The sequence below is a fragment of the Argiope bruennichi genome, chromosome 2 (genome assembly GCF_947563725.1).
Source record: "Argiope bruennichi chromosome 2, qqArgBrue1.1, whole genome shotgun sequence".
NCBI classification, from domain to species: domain Eukaryota; kingdom Metazoa; phylum Arthropoda; class Arachnida; order Araneae; family Araneidae; genus Argiope; species Argiope bruennichi.
Genome location: NC_079152.1, coordinates 38,648,889 through 38,663,011, shown reverse-complemented (window position 1 = coordinate 38,663,011; position 14,123 = coordinate 38,648,889). Strand labels below are relative to the sequence as shown.

The 14,123-nt window shown below is 27.2% G+C and overlaps 1 protein-coding gene across 1 annotated transcript in view; it reads left to right on the top strand.

Moving 5' to 3' along the window:
* The window catches only part of LOC129989390 (uncharacterized), a 135,255-nt gene that overhangs the window by 21,690 nt on the left and 99,442 nt on the right, over positions 1–14,123 (top strand). Inside the window, exon 2 of the mRNA XM_056097907.1 lies at positions 10,214–10,328. Coding sequence (XP_055953882.1) covers positions 10,254–10,328 — 75 coding nt within the window. The 5' untranslated portion in view covers positions 10,214–10,253. The remainder of the gene's footprint in view (positions 1–10,213; positions 10,329–14,123) is intronic.

The window sequence follows — 14,123 nt, the reverse complement described above, 5'->3', positions numbered from 1 at the left end:
ATGAACCACCTACGGAATTCAAGTACATGGTTTTAGTTTTCTGAACAATATCTTCAAAGCGATATAAAAAAATGAAATGCACCTTTGAAAAAATAAATGTGAACGCTTCATTGAAAACGCAATGAGGGGTAAAGATATGTTCCCACGTTCGGCACAAGATGAGATAGTTTTTTGAGGTTGGTCTACAAGGAATCAACCATTCTGAGTCAATATTCCTTAATACTCGGTCGTTTAAGATTTCAATTTCTTCGAGTTTCTATTTAAAGATTTCGAAAACTTTCTAGAAGATCAAGTCAATTTTATTCGACATTCATTTCTATTTACTATTTTTTTTTTTTTAGATTTCAATTTAAAATTCAGTATTCATTTTTGAAAGCGAAACTTGAAATCAACAACAACGTATTTTTGGTGAACGCATTTATGAACATTCTTTCCATTAACCTATCCTATAAAGGAACAACAAATAATAAATAGTATTAAAAATAATAAATAAGAAAAATGTGTGTTATTTACAAAATTAAAAGAAAATTTTAGTTCATTTAGTAAATATTCATTTAGTTCACTTGAAAGTTAACGTTTTATCATTGATTTATCATCAATTACTTACTGTCTCGATTATTAATTCTTGTTCAAAACAAATTTCGGTGAAACCACAGATTTTTAAAATTTATCATTGCCTGAATTTAAAAAAAAAAAATTGAATTGCCAGAGTAATTCAGCTAATAATCACAGAATTTTATTAATTCTTTAAAAAATGTTTGTCTTAAAAATATCACAAACCAACCATTGGGCTGCACAATAGTTAATTGCATTTAGCTCTAAATTGCATTAAATATTATTAAAAATCGCAAATTAATAATTTTACCATTGAAAAATAATCTTTCAGAATCTTTTCTGAATTATGCATAGATAGCCACAGCTGAAGTAAAATAAAACGGGTAAATCGGTTTATATACTTCCTACAGAAATCAGACGAGATTAAAAATATGTAAGAACTTTCAAATTTATTTTAAAAACAGCAAAGTTTGCTAAGCAATGTATGCACGGAAACTGTGAATTTCCATTTAAGTAGGGAATATCTTTATCTCACACATGTTATACGCGTAACCTGTATGTTGTGTAACCCGCATGTATGTAGCCTGTATGTTATGTAACTGCAATAGCTTTATAATTGGCATATTTTGCTGACCATTTAGCAATCCTTTTCAGTAAAGTACGTGGCATTTGGATCTCGGCCAATATCTCCTCAGTGCCAGTTATAGTAAGTGTATGTAGATTAGCTGTAGAGAAAAGTCTGACGTGAATGAAGAAAACTAATCGCAATTTCTAAGTTAGCAGTCTTAATTTTTATATGTCAGCTGAAAAAGTGAAATGAACAATACCTCTTATTGCAATTTTCCTTTCTTTTCGTCTAAATAGCGAATTTAAAGTATAATACAGCAAAAAGCATTCACAAAATATTTGATTGAAAGATACAAAGGCGAAAATAGATTATTTGGAACTAAATCAGTTTTTTTAAAACGTTGAAATTAATAGCTTATTTTTTTTTTATTTTTTCCCATAGTTACGTTGATTTTCCATTGTTAAAAATTCATTTATTTAAAAGAATGAGAGATTTCTTTTTAAAAAAAGAGACTTTATTGTATTAATAGAAAAATGTTCAAGCAAATTTTAATCATGATACGATAAACTGTACAGATTCAATAAAATAAAAGCATTATTTATTTACCAACTAATAAATTTGCAAATGCAATTTTTCACGAATAATTTTTTTAAAAAAATTGTACTGGAACAGTTGTTTTCTTACACTAATGTACAAATTTAGCTTAAAATTTAGACTTCGATATAAAATGCCTTATGCTATATTTTATTCTGCATCATAATTAATTTCCTTTAGAATAACAAAAAGACCATCAAAATGAATAATAATTTTTAAAAATTCCTTTATTTATTTAACCACAAATTCTTTGCAAAAGTAAAATCAAAAAATAATTAAATGCTTAACAATTACTGATTAACAATTTTTCGAATTAACCAAGGAATGGTAGAACAATTGTCAATCCTTCGCTTGCATTAAATCTTTGTGAAGCTTTAAAATTTGATTTCTTCCGGTGACATAAAAAAGCAATTAAAATATTTCATGAAAAAAGTAATAATTTCATTTTTCATGGAAACTCAGAAATAGGAAAAGGCATTCTTTTTGGGGTGGGTTTTGATCTCTTCAGAAAAAAAGGTTTGCCTTATCTCAAATGTTTGGTTATGCTTTATTTCCAATAGAACACGACAATAAGACAATAATTTTCTCAATATTATTTTTGCCTAGTGAAGAAATAAGAGTTTTTATATAAATTTAAAAAAATCAGCAATATTAATTTAAAAATAATAATTATTTTATTAGTATGCTATAGTTGTGACTTTACTAAAGATTAAATTTAAGTTCCAGTTTGATTGTTGTAATTTATCTTTTCATAATAATACGGAAAAAAATATTATGTGAAAATCAAACTGCAATATTTTTTTGTTTTAAAGAGTTTTTTTATGGTTTTTGTTGATATGCCGAAGTCATCACATGTTTGAAAGCGAGGTTTAGTGTATGACATATTCTGATCCTTCCAATAATGCCCGAAGACATAGGAAAGTGGATCATGTCAAAAAGGAAATTATAGCATTTCTTATTTGCAAATATTTCTTGAGAAAGGTTATACTTTTCTCAGTAAAAAATATGGGACACTTTTAGAAATAGAGAAGCAATCATTATTTTACTGTGCAAGATTTGTCATGTCTAATGCACCCAAGATTTGTAATATTTATGAGAATTGTTAAAAACCGCATTAGAAAAGAAGTTGGACTCATGTATTTGTAAATATTCTTTTAATCGTAAATTGTATGAATAAAGCAGATATAGTATGAAAACGTTATCAAATATTTTAGTCCAACCTGTTCATAGCTTTTACAAATATCATTTTCTACCAAAGAATGGGAGATGTATATATGCAGCCACTTTGTTCCGAATTTAAAATAATAATATTTTGTGGTTTAGAATGACAAAGTGAATTTCTAACCAAACAATTCTTCAGTAATGTCGACAAGCTATTAGGCAAGTTGAAATAGATAAAATGTAAGGCAAATCTTATCTTGTGAATAGCTATGCATGCAACATAAATGCTTAAATAAAGTACTCCTTATTTTGATAAATTGTCGATTGTTGATATATAAATTGAGAAATTCTAAATTCAAAGAATGATAAGACTAAAAACACAACGTTTATATAAATAAAGAAGGAAGATATAAAAATGCCTTGGCCAACTCTAAAGAAGTTCAACTTATATTACTCGAATAAGTTTAATTTACGAGCAACTTCTTCCACCGTAAACAAGTTCTTTTATTTGCTTCGACGTAACCGCTTTTCTCACAAATACAACTCAGATCTATTCGTAATGAAAGCATCCATCAAAAGACATGAGATTTACCTTTATCTTTCAGCGGGTGGCTGTAATTGCCTTTTTGTCAATCACCCACCAGCCTAACTGAGATTTATGACTGTTGTTGACAATCGAATTGTTCCTCTTCCCTCGGAAACAGCAGTAGGAACAAAATGAAGTATTTTAGTAGAAATGAGTAGAAAATGAGTAGAACATTATTAAGTTGAGTTTTAACCGCCCTGTATCCAATATGGCTACTGTGTTGTTGTTTTTTTAATATTTAAGTAACATGAATTGCTGAACTCTGATTTTTAAAAAAAAATATTTCAGAGAATTGTTTGACGTTTAATTATTTATGACAGTGATAGGTAAATTCGAGCTCAAGTTGCAAAAACTAAGAATTTAATATAAATATTTAATTATGAATGATAATGAAATGTCTCTACAAACCTAAAACTAAAAATAGATGCCGACTTATGTGATTCAATTCTCCATGAATATCACTGACCAAAATTTTATTGAATTTTAATATCTAGTGCGAGAAAAAAATATATGTCTTGTTCTTTTTTTAAGTACAATAAAGTCACTTATCTTTATTAACAAGAAATATTTCTTTCGGAACTTTGAAAAAATACTAAGAATAGACGAAATGATGAAGAGGAATGTATCTGTAAAATATTTCTTGCATTAGTAATCCCATTATACAGAAATAATTAAAAAGTTTGGACATTACAAAAGAAAAAAAATCGAATTTAAAACACGAATTAAAGGTCGATTGGAAAGGAAAGAATTCAGTTATCATTGAAACTAAGTAAAGTTAAATGACAAGTAAAAAAAAGCTCGATTCTAAAAATAATTTAAAGTATTAGGTTGTAACTCATTTTTAAATGATTGTCATAGGACTACCTGCAGCTTAAGAGTAATAAGTTATGAAACAGTTTTATTGCTTGTCTAATCTCTTTTCACCAAGTTTTTTTATAGAGAAAAGTTTAACTCTTTCATCTTTTCATAATTTTGTTTTATTTTATTGCCATTTTAAGTAAATAGTAAAGGAGATGAAAGCGGATAAAAAAAGGCTTTTCACTTTCATCTTTTTTTTCCCCACAATTTTGTTTCTATCAAGCACAATAAAAAATAACGAAATAAATGTTTTTAAATCATTTTTAGGAAATGTAAACTAACCGACGAAGACATAAAAATTTCCTCTCTTTTGCTATGCATTTTTAAAGAAATTAACAAAAGGAAATGTTTAGGAAATACAAGTTTTGAACCAATGAATTAGTGGAAATAAATATTTAAACTCATTTTCAATGTAGATTCATCATATATTTCTAGTTTTCGAACTTGCATGAAAAATTATACATCTGTAGATAATATTTTGATGTAATGAAACGATGATGTACGATGAGAAAAACTGTCCGAATTCTAAGCACATTATAGTTTCCTTTTACAATAATACTGTTAAGAAAACGAGAACTCAAAATGATTGCATTCTAAATATTAAGGTTTTAAACTGCACTCCATTGTCAAAGTTATCATCATTATTATGAATGCGTAAATTCTAAGTATTCTAAGACATATATGCATTTCTAATTTCTAACTATCTGCATACGAAGGATAGAAAAATATTGTAATCGTCACAAAATTCGAATTGGATATTTTTGAGGATTTTCAGAACAAAAATTATGTATTTCTCTAATTGTCTGCCCATGAATACAATAAATAAAAAAATAAAAACATCATGAAATATAATATATAGTCCTTATACGGAATTTTCAAATTTGGTTTCTATCAAATTTGAGTGAAATCAATTCAGAGGAAGTATGTCTATTTGTTCGAGTTCATGTGATATCGATACCTACAAAATGTGATATCGATACCTACAAAATGTGATATAGATACCTACAAAATGTGATATCGATACCTACAAAATGTGATACCGATACCTACAAAATGTAATAAGCAAGACAAAGAAAATTTAATAAACCCGTTTAATATATAAAATAGAAATTGTCATCAGATTTTGAATGAAATTTATAAAAGAACTCACCAACTGTCGAAATTTAGAGAATATGCGAGAACGTTTCTACTCGTCTAAGATTTTATACTGTGGTGAAAGCTTATAAGCCAGTTAACAGCTACGCTACACGAACAATTGCTTTTGTATTGTGGTCATGTTACTGGGCTGCGAACCATAAGATCCCAGGTTCTATCCTCGCTCGTACCAATTCTCCACATTGGTGACCTCAGACGATGAACCTTCAACCTTCGTACAGCTGTTGTGGCGCCATCTACCCACAGCAAACTAAAGTCGACAGATTCACTTGACGCAGCAACACAAAGTCGTCAGACTCACTTGCCGCAACAGCAACCACACACTCTCGCCATAACGCTTGGCGCTACTCAGATAATCAGATTGGCACAGGCGCATTGTATTCAAAGCTAATACATCACCACTCAACAGCCATATAGTTCGTCTCACTTCCGACTCACTGAAAGGAGAGTCTATGGCGAAAGCTTATAAGCCAGTTAACAGCTACGCTACACGTGCAATTGCTTTTCTATTGTGGTCTTGTTACTGGACTGCGAACCACAAGGTCCCAGGTTCTATCCACGATCGTTACAATCCTAAACATGTAAAAGAAAATAATTTAGAAATTTCCAGCGATTTTCAAAATTAAAAAAAAAGATGTCTAAATAAATTTCAGAAAAAAGGTTATCGTTAGTTTTATAAATTATTTAAATACGTTGAAAATTAGTGAGACTGCTCACACCGAATTTTTCTAGCACACTCGCCAATATATCCTAACATCTTTTCAAGCGAATGAAATTATGGATCTTGGATAAGGCTGCGAATACCTTGAATGACTTTGGTGAGCAATAATTTTCGTAACATAGATCTTTGGCATAAAGCGAATTTTCTGAATATATTTCTACCAATATATTGTGAGTATGTGTATTTTTGATAGAGGTATGCAGATGAATTCAATTAAGGAATAAATTCATACATTCAATTAACTAAAAACTGAATTCCTTCAATTAATTAAAAACTGATACACAATTATTTCTTTGTCAGTAATTGAACACTTAGGAACAATTAAAATCTGAGAACACGGATCTATACACAGGAATCTATGAATATGAATCTATCGAATCTGTGAATTCTAAAATTGTTTGTGTAGTTATTAAATGCTCTTAAACTGTCACATGGATATTCTTATATAATTTTTTATTAAAATTTTAAACCACGGATTTGTAATATAGAGATAAAATATATGATTACATAATAGTATTTCTTCATGTTCTACTAAATTCTCTACAAATTTTTTCTTTCGTTGCTTCTTTACTTTATTAGTTATTTTTCAAATGACTTATTTTCAAAGCAAAAGATATCTTAAAACCTAATATTTAACTTTGTAAATATAACTCATCCTTATACTACCAAAGAGAGATATATAAAAAGGAATATATGAAAGTATTTCTTGAGATCAATCCTTTCTTTTCATGGAAGAAAGTTACAGAATTTCCATATGCATATCTATATCTATAGATCTATGTTTATTTCCATATCTATCTTCTTTCAAAAGACGCTTTCAGAAAAAAGTATTTGCAAGATGCATGTGCATTTCTCAAATATTAATGTTAGCAAAATGCTTATACATACGAGTTCTTATTTATTACTTTTAATAAGAAAAAAACAAACTTGGAAACAGCTGTAAAATTGTTTTAAGAAGAACATTAACATTGATAAAATCTTCGAAACAATACATATAAGTTCCTGAACTTTAATTATTATTTAGAAGAAAATGTTTTTAATCTAAATTTCAAACATAATCCTAGTCATTTACTAAATGAAGCCAGTTACCAAAAAATATTAATATTTCTCTTTATCAACACAAGAAGTGCGAGCTTTTTCTCAAGCCCGAGATTAAAGAAAAAAAATCATTAATTATTAATTAATCTTTAATTGATCAAATCATCATCATTACATTCAAATTTCATTGCAATGAAATCATTAAAAAGAATATCAATTTTGTGAAATGTTTTTGAATGCACTATGATCTATTGATTTGTGACTGATATACAACGTTAATGAACATAACAATAAGATTAGATAAATAATTGTCTAAATATTCGTAGTTTTCCTCACCTTGGATTTTTATGATTGCTTATATAAAATACTTTCAGAAATTATTATTACTCCAAACATTAAAACTTTTAAAATAATTTTTAATAAAAAATATCATTACAAAATAACAAATTGCAATCGTGCTAACTAAAAGCATGATTGCAGTAATCATTGCTAACATGCTAATGTAAAATTGTACGCTATTTTAAAAGCAGCATGATTTAAGAATATTTCAAAAGCATATTTTAACTTCAGCAACTAATGATGGAACTTACTAATTTATATAATATTTTTATAAAAATATCCTTTTGAATTCAATATTATTTTATATTAGAACTCAGTGCACAGTTTCACAGTAATAAATATACTAAATTTCCTAAGATTAACTCCAAAAATTTATGTTAAGTGGTTTTTGTAGCAAAATTCTGAAATATAGAATATTTTTTGAAATTTTCATTAAAATACTTTTCTGCAGTTAAAACCTATTTATTACAAGAAGAATTAGTCACCAATTTATTGGAAACATTTTGTTTTACTTTGGAAATTTTGTTTTTTATTGGAAGAATAGTCAATATATGTACAAGCACCAACAGGGAAAAAACAGTTATTTTTTTAAAGCTTTAGTATTTAAATTCAACGTTTGAGTATACTGAATTCAACTCTTTACTGTTTTATATTGTACCAATTTCAAAAAAATTCCAAAAATACAGTCCCTAATAAAACTTGAAAACTATTTCTTTCGAAATTTTTTTCAGTCAATTTAAATCCTTTGGAACATCCTTTATATATTTTTTTCAGATAATAATTGATCTTAAATTAAAATTCTACATCTAAAAAAAGAGACTCTCTTTAAACTGATCCACAATTTTGCAAACGATGTCTTATAATTTTAATAAATTCTAGAGAAAATAAATTATGTTTTCAGAAAATCAGATGCAATTTTATTAATTTATAATTTAGAGGGAACTGGAAAAATATGAAATAGACAAATATTTATTTTCGAGCGAAGCGGTTGGTTTTCCTTTTTCATGAAAATGAGCCTTGAAAATATATCAAACACAAAGATTTGGAGCCAGTACAAAAATAATTGAATTCAATGTTATAGAATGGCATAGTTTGAGGAATTACTGATATATTTTCCATTTTTACACTAATGGTTCAATCCATTTCGAAGAAGATTCTTCCTTTTGTGGAGTAATGCCATTTATAAAGTAATCAAAAATTTACTAAATCGACATTTATTAAGAATTCTTAGAAATTTTCTTTATAGCTTCAATGAATCTCTTGAAAATTATGACTGCAATTCTATGTCTTTAAATTTATTATTTCAGTCTGGGAACTTTGTGCCTCATAAACTCGATTTAGGATTAAAAGGCTTATTTTATGTGAAGATTTTCTAGATTTTTTTTTTTACCACAACTAATAAATATTCCTTTGTATTTCTGAATTTCAATATTTATTTTATTCGCAAATTGTTAATATTCTTTTAATTGCAACGAACAGCTATATTCTACAAAATTGTGATTTAGAGATAAAGAAACTGGCAAGAAACAACAAGATCAGGCAAATGAAAATAAAATGAGACCTGCTTAAATGTACAATTATAAAATAAATCCGATTCGTTAGTATCTGTTAATATTCGTATAAATTATCGAAACTAAGAGAAATGGCTTTCAGTCTCTAAACTAGATTTTTTTTATCACATCTAAATAAATTAATAATTGTAGTAAATGCCAACGTACACAAATAATTTCAAAAGTATAAATAGTTGATTTTTATTTAATAATAAATGAAAAGTTATGTCCTTAGTTATGGAATAAGTTATACAAGTTAAAAAAAATCATTTCATTTTTTAAAAAAATGTGTTCTGATATAAAATTTCTAATGATTTTTTTTTCATTAGGAAACTTTTGTACTAGTTCTTCAGCTATTGTGATATAATTCGAGAAGTATCTGAAAAACAGGAAAACATTTTTTTTTTTCTATTTTCGTAATTATTATTTTGAAGAGAAATAAATAATAGCCATAATAATTTTTTATCTCCAATCCTACAAAATGAAAATATTTAAAAGTAAATTTATAGGAATATAATTTCATATGAATCAATAATTCTTAATTAGATCTCTTATGTATTAACTTGTTTAAAAGTTTTTCTGAAAAAAATTAATTAAAAGGGGTAACAAACTTCATTTGCTATTTATTCAGTTTGAAGTTGGAAAGCTATATTTAAGTAAAAAGCATTAATTATAAGTGTCGATTGAATTAACCAATTTTAATCAACAATTAAATTAGTAAATTTATTTTCATATTCTTTATATTAATTTATATGGATTTATACAACAGTAGTTGACACTGAATCGTATTTCGTGGGCTCAACTTAATTGTAAATTGCTGAGTAAAATAAATGTATCTTTTAAAAACATTATAAATAGCGGAGAATAGGCAGTAAGAGAGAAGTAAAGCCATTAATTTTGTTTTATCTTCAATGTGGGTCTTTCTTTTTGCTAGTGATTGCGCATGCGTCTAAAATAAACGGGAGTTTCGGGAGCGGGTAGCTTTAGCACGTGTCTCACTCCTATTCTCTTCGTCATCTGCAGAAGACACTTGTTTCACCTTTATTGAAAGCTTATCCGCTGAACCCATTGCTTGTCTCTATTTCCAGTGAATATCCTTTAAGTGTAGCCAGAAGGTGTGAATGAAGGATGGCGATATTAAAGACATGTTGCTGCTGGAAATCGGTGAGAGATGGAAGTTTTGCATGCGGAATATACACCATGGTGAGTATTTATTAATTTCATTCTTTGAAGGAATAAAAATCAGCATATTTATGAGTCTGACACATGAAGAAATATGCATTAAATGTATTTCGTCACATTAATTTTTAGCACTAAAGAAATGAAGCACTTTATTTTTCTCTGTGCTTAAAGAAATAAGGCTTTTATAAAAATGATATCAATGGATTTAAAATATTTACTTGGTAATAATAATTTTTCTGATATCTCAAACTAAGAAAAATTACAATTGTTATGTTTTCTTCCTTAAAAATATGCTTCAAGTAGTAGTTACTTTAATACCTTATAAATAAAATTCATTATTAAAATATCTAATAAAATAAATGCTATTTCATTGGAAAATAAATTACTTTGAATATAATCATAGAAGTTAAAAAGGAAACAAAATATTCTATTCGATTAAAATTAAAGTTTTAATCTAATAAAATTCCATTAAATATTTCAATTAAAATAAAAATATACTTTCATGTGGAATTTTAAATAGAAGAAAAAATTACAGGGACAAAAATATGGATTTGAAATTTAACGCATTCATTTTAAATATGTATCAAAGCTACAAATAAAAACCTGACAGATTCAAAATGTGTATTAATTTAAATAAATTTATTTTTTTTATCACTCCTTCTATTAAAAAAGTCTTTGAAAAAAGTTATGAGAATTTTAATTCTTTCAACTATATTTTTCACTTTAAAAGTATTTTTAAAATTTGCCATTATGAAAGTTAATAATATTAATTATATTATATTAATGTCTAATATTTGTTTTAGAAAGTATTATTAGATAAAATTTTTAAAAAGCAGTTGCCCTCTTTATATTATGTTATATAATTATTAAATTTTTAAATGAATTAATACAGGATCGGTCGGTATGGCATCTGTATTTTTTTTAAATTTCAGTAAGAAAATAGTATTTTTATAAAAAATATTTATTTAAGGAAACAAATAATTTTTTTAAATAAAAAAATCTTTGAAATCGGTTAAATTTTTTCAGAGACGTATAATCAATTAACTTTATTTATAATGCTAAATTTTTGTAAGATATTCAAAATTCTTTCCCATATTTTTAAAGAAAAACTAATGGAATATGGTTTATTTTAATTAAGAGGAATGTGCTTTTAAATATTCATCAAATTGGGATGATATTTATTCACTTTGGATATTTCTTAATCAAACGAGAAAACGAGCTAATAAAATACTCATAATAATATCCACAATGGTACTTTTATTCATTATATATAAGTTGTAATTCATCATATACAATATTGCATATTGAACATTGAACTAAAAGAGCTACAGGTGCTTTCACGTTCTTAAAAATTTATTCCTAACTCGTTTTTTTTAATGTAGTTTTAAAGAGAAACATTGTAAACATTTTTTACATAGTTAATTCTATAAATACAGAAAGGTTGTAAACGCCTATTCAACAAAACCACAGAACTTGACCAAATCGCCCAAATATTAATGAAAAATCCCCCCTCCCACCTTTCGTTAAGAGTGATTGAATGAATACCCGTGGTTCGTCCTTTGTCCATTAGAAATGCTCTCCCAGATGGATGCGTTAGGAGCAGATAGCTATAAAGGATACATTTATTTGTTGGTGATCAGATAAGTGGAGTGCCCTTTTGTATAACAACTCTTAGGAGCTTGGAGGGGTAGCGGTGACCTGGTGTTAAGGTTTCGTCTTTGAAGTTGAAGGCTTTAAGGTTCGAAACCCGATGCCACCGAAGAAAAGTCGCATAAGCCGGTCTGGTGCTCGTTAAATCAGTCGGGGCCAAATGTCTTCCCATTGGGGTCGTGCGAAGTTTAGGGAGGGGGTGCCAGCTCAGGCGTCGTTCTTGTCATTGTTGTTCAAATCTGCCCTAAAATAGCCCAAGGTAACATTCAAACAGAACGTTAATATAACTAAACCAAATTCAATGCAAGTGTCGACTATTTTAAAAGTAGGGTTTTTTTTTCTTCTTCTTATCTTTGAGAGATCAGGGATCAAGAGAAAATCAGGGTTCCTATCTTCTGAGTTACCTGAACTAAAACGATTTTAAGAATGAAAGGATTAAACAACAACCAACATTGGACCAAAAATTTTTAATGCTCAGAACATAAACTGGGATTGTTTATTCTAAAGTTTCCTAAACATTTTCTAATCCGAAACAGTAAACCTGCATATCTAAATACATGATTTTTTTATTGATATATAAATAAAATTTTATTCTACAATTTTGTAAATGTAATAAACTTTCCTAACATTTTACGAAATGCATAAATCAAATTAATTGGCTGTTTAATAAAGCGATCATTTCAGTTGTGTTTGTTATTAGCTAAAATCACTTCTTTGTACAAAGTAACCATGAACTCAATACCAGTGTTCATTATTTTCTCAGAATGTCTTCTAAACGCGTCAAAACACTAGGATCTAAATTGTGGGATTAACTGTCAATAAATAATATTAATCAAGTCTATAAAACTGTCAATACAGTATGTAGAGCGTAAAAATTTATAGATGAATTTCACTATGATCTTCGATCTATCGGGATACTGTCAACAAGTATTATTTTTAGGCTGCCATGTCCATAGTTTGTAATAGTTCTTGCTTCATTTTTCAATTATGAGCGAAAACAAAATTCATTTCCAATAAACTTTTTGGCAATACATGGGGAAGATAGATTGCACTGAAGCTCTATAGATTCAAAAGATAAGAAATTATCTTTCAAATAAATTATTCGCAAAGACTAAGATGCAGGGAATAAAATCGATTTCTCAAAATTCTTCATTTTCGAAACTAGTTTTTTATCACGTTGATTCCTCTCAAATACAAATGATTTTTTTCCTTAGAAAATATATTAATGGAAGTTTACAGTAAAAATATTCATTTAGAGATTCGCTTCAAATAAAAAACATAAATAGCAAAAAAGGTAAAGAATTTTAAGTGAAACTTTGTGATGATAAATGAGATGAATATTGGCAGTTGTTTCGCTCTCAAAATTTTGTATAAAAAATGTCGAAAACTTATTAAATTTTTCAATCAATGTTTTCTGGGGTAAACTGGAAATAAAATAAATATGGGAAGAATGTTGTGAAGGCTCCTTTTCCTTTTATATATTAATATCTTATAAAATATGGATCAATATCAGAATAAAAGGAAGTTTCGAGAGAGTTAAATATTATATTATCTTAAAATAAGTTTTACCAACGTATTTTTAGAGGAGCGAAGTGAAACATGGAAAGCAAATAAGAAGACAAACTACGTTTAGAACAAACTTTATGTTACTTGCTATGCTTTAAACTTCAATAAATTTTTAGTATTTTTAAATTAATTGTCAATTTAAATACGAAAAGGAATGTTTTAAATATATCATATTTTTAGAAGTAGTATAATCTGTAGAATATTTTAATAAAATCTTGCCAAAATGACTAATATTCTTTGCTAAATTGTGTTGTCATGATCATAATTTTCTTTGTACACAACTATAGGTCATAATGGTCTGTGAAACTATCCAAAATATTAGAAAAAAAGAATTAAATAGGGGATACTATTTATAAGTATGCTTTTATCCTATAGAGAAGTCATCCGAGTGGAAAAGATTATTTAAAATTAATCTTTCATATTTGATTTGAAGAATTCGGTCCCAGTGTGTCGGACAGACGCAAAATTAAAGTAAGACATAATTAAAACTCATTAATTTTATTTTACCTTTTTAGAAGTAATCAATAATATTTATAAGAATATTTAAAAGGAAAAAGAATGCAAAAATGAAAACATTTATTTTTTTAGATAACTGAAGTA